We start from the raw sequence: 8,017 nt of genomic DNA, 5'->3' as shown, positions 1-8,017 counted from the left end.
GGAACAAGGAAAAGAATTCAAGACTCGTATTGAAGGGGCGGTCTTAAGTCCAACGCAACCGCTCCTTTTGGTTTGCAGCGTCGAAAACAGGGGCGCAGGGCGCAGGTTGGCAAACAAAAGACAGACTCGAGAGAATGAGAGAAAAAAAACGCACACACGCACGCAATCGATAGTAAGTGGCGACTGCTGCTTGATTCATGTCGACATCAAGGGACACGCCCGGCCACGCCCCATACCCAGGCAGGCCTCGTCCCCGACGGGCGGCGCGGCGCCCGGGTGCGCAGATTTTCGCGGAAACAGTGCCAAGATTTACAAAGTTTTCTTCGCCGGAATGGGGCGCCTGCGCGACCCTCACTCACGAGCGCTGCTCCTCGGGGGAGGCGGGGGCGGGGCTGGGCGTGGCGTGGTGAGGAGTGGCGTGGCGAGGCGGGGTGCGGGGCGTGCTGGGCCGCGGCGGGGCGCGGCGCCTCCACCGGCGACTCGTGAATGAGTGTCGGTTGTTGAGACTGCCCGGCCTGCCCTGTGCTGAGGGGTATTCGAGGTCAGCCAGAATGGTTTCCGAAGCCCGTGCGCCGCGCCGCCTGCGCCCATGAGTCTTGCCCCTCTCGCGCCGGAAACGGCTCCTCCGCCCCCCCCACCACCACCACCTCCCCTTCACCGGCACCACCCGCTCCCCCCGAAGGCGCAGAGGGACTCTATCTGTCGCTGCCTGTCTGACCCGCCGCGCCATAAATAGGATCCCACATTCGGCACACCGTGTGCTAGTGTGCGTGAGCGTGTGTGTGTGACAGGGATGGAGAGAGACAGAGGGAGGGGGGGGGAGAAGGCGAGAGAGAGAGAGAGAGAGAGAGAGAGAGAGAGAGAGGGGGGGGGCGGCGAAGGAATAGAGAGAGAGGAGAGAAAGCAAGCCTCACACACATGCAAGTTTAAAAACTACTTATTTCAGACCACCGGTTTTCTGCTAAGTAGAATTACTTTTTGAAAATGAAAAAAGTATTTTCGCATGCTTTTCAATGGCACAAAGAAATCTTGATTTTGGTATTCTTACATCACCAGCTCTGCATGAAACATACGAATCACTCAATACTTGACCTGCTTGACTCGTTGTCCCCCGTCTTACTCTTCGCAACGCCCGACAACCGACAACGCCACTCGGTCAATACATTTGCCACAAGTCCACCCCGATGGCTATTGCCGGGTTCCTTCCGTACTCGAGCCCCCCCGCGGGGCCCGCCACCACCACAACCCCACCTCCTCCCGGCGCGAGTCGCGAAAGCGATTTGGGAAAGGATTTCCCGACCATTCACTCAGCGCAGGCCGCATTTGTAACACCACTGTCACAAAGTTGTGTGTGCCCCTGAGAGTACACTCGCGGTCACACTCGCTTGGCCGAGGCCATTTCTCTCCTTCTCTCCCTTACTCTATTTCTCTCTCCGCGACTCGACGCCTCGCCGTGCCTGACCCCGCCCCAACCGCCAACTCCACTTAAATTTCTCATGCAAAACCTTTTGGATTCGCGCCCCGAGAACGGCGAACGTCGCTGGCATGCAAAACACCAGCGCACAAATCAACTTGCTTTCTGGTATTCAAGAAATGCATGAATGACACACATGTTTTAAGAGATTGTGAAGCTTTGTAAAACCTTGTAATCACCTCGGGGTATTCCGTTTACGTCTGTTTGAAAATCCTACAGTAAATAGTGGGCTGTAATACAAATCTAAAAATATGCGTTGCATAAAGTTTAATAAAGGACTACGCCTACAGAAAGAAGAGCGGTCTTAAACGGTTCACATTCACACCTTTACGGTCACATAATACTGCACGAATCTAAAAGAAACCGTACTTTTTTACAGTGAGTTTACCACAAGAAGAGGTGCGAACGTAATTAATTACCTGATGGGCTTTTCAGTAACGCGGCCAAGCCCACGCGAGGGCCGACCCGGGTGGGGAAAAGGGCGGGGTAGGGAGTGGGCGGGGCCGTAGGCGACCCGGTTGCCATAACAACGACCAGAACCCAATTTACGGATAGTTAGACTTGCTTGTATAAACTTCTGTAGCAGACCCTGAAATTATTAATTGCAGTATGATAGTAAGCTGGGACAAGGTTGGCGCTGCTGGCGCTGCTGGCGCGGTGTTCGGCAATATGGCAGTCAACAGATGAGAGCACTCACAAAAGATGAATTAAGACAATTACGGCGATGCTCCACAGAGGCCGTCGGGGGGTCGTGTGCCCGCCACCCAGCTTCAGCACAAACCCCACGAGTAGTCAGCTCAATGTAAATAAACTTAAATACACTTGCTAGTCACCAGCAGAGGGGTGCGTTTCGTGGCAGAAATGTCTCACGGGTATAAGCCCTACCTGGAAGTTGTTTGCAATGCTTAATTCACATTTTCCCATACATCATCGTTCATTTCGTGACTGCGGGCGGAGAATGACACCCGCATTATGTCTGAGCCCTTATCTGGTCCTTCAATGAGATTGTAATTAAGAAGAATTAGCATAACAGATAAGTAATGTCATAATAACAGTCAACTCATTCACTATTCACTCAATCATTCGGACAAATTAAAAGCAATACACTCTGGGGTCGTAGAAACGTTTACACTGAAAACTCCTCGCGGACATTTTTAATGCCAACATTTAGAGTTTTATTTTGAATGCAAAATTATGGCTCTACTATTCGCTCAAATTCAGATTCATGTGAGGAGATTTCAAAATTTTGCCAGTCTAACTAAAGGAGGCCATACAGTGTAAAGCGCTTCATCCCTTATCTTACAAAGAACACTCTTAGGCTAGGCTACATGTCTCAGTCAATCACAATTTGGGAAACAGGCAAACTACAATACATTAGGACGTACTACATTCACACAATTATTTTAACTCCTCCGTGGTGAGGTTTTACAGTACATACACACACGCGCGCGGGCGCGCGAACATCACAGTGCTCGACAGGAAAGCCTACTCTGCAAATCGAACATTACGGCAGTTCCACTGAAACAGGAGTCGGACACCAGTTCAGCTGGCGCTGTGTCAAGCGTACAGCTGTCCAGTTTCTTGTTACAGTTCGGTTAGCCTAGTGTTGGATTTGCATAGTACAGGGTACAAAAGCGCAAGGCAACCCACTTAACAAACAACTCCGGAAATGAATAAAAAAAATTGGCTTACTACTGTTTGTAAACACCATCCTGTTCCTCGGGTTTGAATTTTCACCTGAAAAGCAAGCAAGGGCACAGTATAAATTGGACATAGTCATCAGAAACACTGTCAATATGTTATTGAGCTGAAAAACACTTTTATAGTTATTATTATTACGCTACTTTAAAAGACTTCAAATGACAGTGCAGTCGAAAAAAGTGATAAAGGAAATGTTGCCAGGGCTTTACGCCGTTGGCACTAGACAGGAGTGCACAAAAACGCATCAAAACCCCATACAATTACACCAGGATGATGTATTCAGAACGCGAAAGCACACCATTGAAAGGCGCAATCGTCTATAAAAGCGTTATTCAATCGTAAGGTGGCCCATCAGCCAGCAGGTATGCGCACGTTGGTCCCACCGCCCCGCCCCACCCGGCGCGCCCCCTCCTCACAGATCGTTGGGATCTCTATTTCCGGCGCGTCGGAAGTGTCCTCGACAACTCCACCCTAACCCCGCCGGGCCCTAGCAGAGGGTCCCGTCCCCCTTCTACTCTCTACGCTACACCTTTGCGTAAAGTAGCACTTACTATAATATACAATTGTCTTGGGGGGAAGGGGGAGTGCGTCATTATACCACGTAACAGAAAAGGTGAAGCATTAAAGTTCAGCGGCGTGCGAGTTCTTCATCTCGACGGCACGACGGGTAGCGGCGTTCGAAGTCCCACGACGACTCGAGGCACGCAGCGAGTTTCAGAATTCAACACGCTTTACCGAGATATGAGCGACGGTAAAGCGTAGGAATTCTAATACCCGCCACGCCTCGCGGTTGGGACCGGGAGGAGACACGACGACAAAAAGCACCTCCTCCTCCCCCGCCGCGCAGAGCAGTAGTAGCAGCAGCCAGCAGCAGTAGCTCCAGCCAGGCTGTAACAAAGCAGTGAGGGGGAGGTGGGGGGTGTCCCCGAGGCCCACAGGATGTAGCCCTGCAGTCGCAGTATAAATCAGAGGCATTCCCTGTTTCCTGTTCCGTGTCTCCCGCAGCGCTGCGCAGGGCCGGGCGGGGCCGCCGCCTCACCTCGGCCAGGTCCGCCGCGCTGCCGCCCACCTCATACAGACCCTCGCATTGTCCAGGCTTAGGCGGCTGACGCGGTCGGTCAGTGGGAGCAGTCGCGCCTGCTCAAAGCGTGGGACCGCAGACAAACAAACCATGGCGCACATTTGGGGGGGAAAGAGGGGGGGGGGGCTTTTTTTCTACCCCGTTTAAATAATTGAGGTCACTAGGCTGTTATTATAAGGCTTTTAAAGCGTCATCACGATAAAGCTGCGTTATCGAATGGCTTAATACGAAACGAAAGACTGACGTTGTGGTCTCCTAAGGGGGTTCATATCATAGGCCTGAGATCTGAGTTAGAAAAATAATAATCCTTTTCCTGACGATCGATATTTAGTGAAATATGATATGAGAATACGTACTGTTCTCCCACGGCTGGTCATCATCTCCAAAGGAAGCGCGCCCTGCAACAGAAACATCACTCAATTAATTGCCTATGTTAAAATGCCATTGGAAAAAAACAATTACAGTTTCAAATGAGTTCTAACAATAGTTTTAATGATGACCTATTTTGAAACAATAAGTCGACCGTGAAACGGGTATAAGTGAATGAGTAAGGAGTCGAATTACGGTCATGGGCTCCTTTTCATCTGTTATAGCACTAACGTTTGGTGCAGTCAACTTGTACCTAAAGTAAACTTCCCAAGGTGGATTTGGTCATCGATGCAGAGGACGGACGCCATCGGATAATTGAGAGGTCACAGAGGAAAGTCTACTTATTTCACTTTACCACCCAACAATTTGTGCATGGTGAAAGTGACACTCGGTCGAATAGTGAGATGTATTGTATTTTTACTGAGCTGCAGTCTGCAGACCGTAGTCAATTAATAAAAGGTGAACACACCAACGAACACAGACACACGTCGTTTAGTTAGACGCGAGCGGAGGAGAGGGAGGCCACCGCAACCAGTGCGGGGTGAAAAAGGATACTACGGCAGGGGAGGGGATGTGAGGAGGAACAAAACGGAGGTTCCCCATGAAATATTAATCACCCTCTCGAATGAAAATGTAAAAGGTACTCGCGGCGGAAGCCACTGCCGAAGTACCCCCGCTCGCGCACCGGTACTTGCACGCGGCCGTTACAGCGGGACCATGATTGCAGTAATGCCACCGCTCTATTCTTTCGCTCTCTCTATCGCTCTCTCTCTCTCTCTCTCTCTCTCTCTCTCTCTCTCTCTCTCTCTCTTCAGCTGGCACGGGCAGCGCCAGCCGAGAAAATGTAAAAATGAAGCCAACAATCATTATTGTAAAAATCGATGCCGTACAATTTTAAATGTCCCGCGGGACAATTTCGTTTTTAAAAAGCAATGTTTTCATGCACATCTAAATCGGATACAATTTACACGTTTTATTACACGTTTTAACTGTAATTTCGTGTCTCCCGTACAATTGACAATAAAATAATGTTGAAAATTGACCAGATTTCTAGCTGTTGTACAATTTATGAAGACTTTATACAGTGTGTAGGGCATGGCATACCCGCCCCTCCTCCGTTGCCCCAGATCGCTGCTGGATAGGGGCATGGTTGCGGTTGGTAACGACTGCATGTGGTGGGGTCAAGAGTTTGCCTTTGTGTGCGTCCAAAGGGTTAGGGGGCCGCGGGGCCGGGGCCACCATCCGTCCCCATTCGACGAGCATGAAGCGCCTCAGAGACAAGTCTGTTGTAGCGGCGGCGGTAGGCGGCGGTAGGCGGCGGTAGGCGGCGGTAGGCGGCGACCCGGAGGGACCTGCTCGTCACGGCCGGGGCCGGGGCCAGCGAGAGCCGCGCGCGATAATCCAATATTCTTTGTCCTCGCCCCCCGCCCGTGAAAGGCCCCATCCCGCCCCGTCTCGTCCCATCCAGTTCGTTATGTATGCGCAGCGACGGACCAGCGCCAGCAGCAGCAGCAGCAGCACCAGCAGCAGCACCAGCACCGAGAATCAGGACGTGAACGTGAAGAAGGCGACAGCCCAGTGTGCCTGCTGCTTTGTACCTATAGCAGCGCCAACACACAGCCGATACGGGGACGGATATGCTGAGAGAGCGCGTGTATACCTGGTGGCAGGCGAGAGCCAGGGCGAGAGGGTACGAAAGAGAGTGAGAGCAAGAGAGAGAGAGAGAGAGGTAGCAGAGGAGAGAGTGGGGCGGGTGGCGTGGCAGAAGGCGAGAAGGCCTCAGGGGGGCGCAGCGCAGCAGGGGGAGTATTGGAAATTCAAATCATTCCTTTGACAAAACTAAGATTAAAGTCGCCTTGCGACGTCCAGCGGCGGCGGCGGCGGGTCCACATCCAGCTCAGCACCAAAGGATATCCGGACGGATCTTTCTCCTTTTTATTTTTTGCCCTCGTCCAGATACACTTGACGCACGAGGTCAGGCCGCCCCCTGATGGATTGATGGAAGCCGAGAGGAGATAAGCGTACGGCCATCCCATAAATTGACCCTCCACCCCTCTGCTCTCTGTCTCTCGGTCTTACGGTCTCTCTCTCTTTCTCACTCTCTCGCTTCCGCTCTCCGTCTTCATCTCCCTTTTACCCCCACCCCACCTCACTGCATCTTGTTGGGTGGTGACCGACATTTTTGTCATCTTGCATCGTTTCTGAAGACCGCGCCATCAAACTTTACTTTACCCAGTTTGGATGTTGTTATGCAAACGAGACGGATCATTATTTTTCGTCCCCGCGGCGTCGAAGCTTAAACGTGTCTCGCTCACCAGCAACCAGAAGTTTAAGGGGCAATAGCGGGATGCCAGATGATAAAAGATGAACACGGAAACGCAATTCGAAAGAAAGGAGCGGCCCCACTTCATGCAAATTTCAGATCGAGACGGATACTCCTGATGGAGCAGCGACGGAACAAGAACCAGACGAAACGACGCAAGCCTCGACCGCGACGAAGGGAGACGGGAACTCACGGGACCCGGGACCGTGCGGCTGGTGGGAGGCAGCAGGGGAGTCAGAGGCGTGGCTACCAAGTTTGCCCCCTTCTCCGCTGGCCCCGGTAACCACCGAGCTGGTGCGCGGCGGAGCGTGGCGTGGCCGGGAGCGGCGCGGCACCCCTTACGTACGTAGGAAGGGACGCGCTGTACATCCAGCTCATCCAGCATGAACATGGCGGCGCTGGTTGCCGCAATTTTTTTTAACTCGGTTATACATTATGGATCCGCAACCGAGTGGGATTCCCACCACGTAGCCGTGGCGCGGCGAAGAGCGGCGGGAGGATGAGGGAAAAGCGGGGAGGGGGGGGGAGCTCCGCCTCGCCTACCACCCCGGCGAAGATGCTCATCACCGCCGGATTCGCATCCAAATGGAGCATCAGTCGTTTTGTAGCAACTGAATATGAAATACATGATCGACATGTCGGGCACGCCTACCCATACGCCTTGCGCCTTGAACCAGCCGGGGCCTTGCGGCGGGATGGAGGGCTGGGAGTACATCCGTGATTCGTTTTTAAATGCGAAAGTGAAGGTAACAGCGAGAAGGTTGTTTGACTCTCTTCGTTTTGCTGGAATCAAAGCTCGCCGGCCCCCCGGCGGCTGCGGCTTGGTCGTTAGGGGGAGGCAGGTTCAGTGTTCAGTAATGTGTGGGTCGGTGGTGTACGCCACACGGTTTGGTCGGCCAGGCTGTCATGTCCACAGAGGGAGAGAAGGCAGGCCAGACGCTGGTGTGGCGGGTGGTGTGAGTCGGAGGGGGGCGTTCCCAAAGCAGCGTGGTCGGCCGTCGGCCGCACAAGGGCGGCGCCGGGCCGACACGCTCCTCTGAGCTCTTGCTACTAATTGTCACGAACCGGA

The 8,017-nt window shown here is 52.8% G+C and overlaps 1 protein-coding gene across 7 annotated transcripts in view; it reads right to left on the bottom strand.

The window, feature by feature from the left end:
- The window catches only part of LOC113211090 (zinc metalloproteinase-disintegrin-like NaMP), a 242,718-nt gene that overhangs the window by 99,563 nt on the left and 135,138 nt on the right, over nucleotides 1-8,017 (bottom strand). For 5 of the 7 annotated variants that reach the window (XM_052269400.1, XM_052269399.1, XM_052269398.1 and 2 more), the window contains 2 exons: nucleotides 4,613-4,654; nucleotides 3,167-3,211 (listed from right to left, as the gene is read on the bottom strand). In XM_052269400.1, the coding sequence (XP_052125360.1) occupies nucleotides 3,167-3,211; nucleotides 4,613-4,654 (87 nt within the window). The remainder of the gene's footprint in view (nucleotides 1-3,166; nucleotides 3,212-4,612; nucleotides 4,655-8,017) is intronic. The other 2 variants (XM_052269404.1, XM_052269405.1) reach the window with 1 other exon arrangement.

Source organism: Frankliniella occidentalis, unplaced genomic scaffold (genome assembly GCF_000697945.3).
Source record: "Frankliniella occidentalis isolate FOCC.00 unplaced genomic scaffold, Focc_3.1 Scaffold91, whole genome shotgun sequence".
Taxonomy (NCBI): Eukaryota; Metazoa; Arthropoda; class Insecta; order Thysanoptera; family Thripidae; genus Frankliniella; species Frankliniella occidentalis.
Note: the sequence above shows the minus strand (reverse complement) of the source record. Positions and strands in the feature narration are given on the sequence as shown.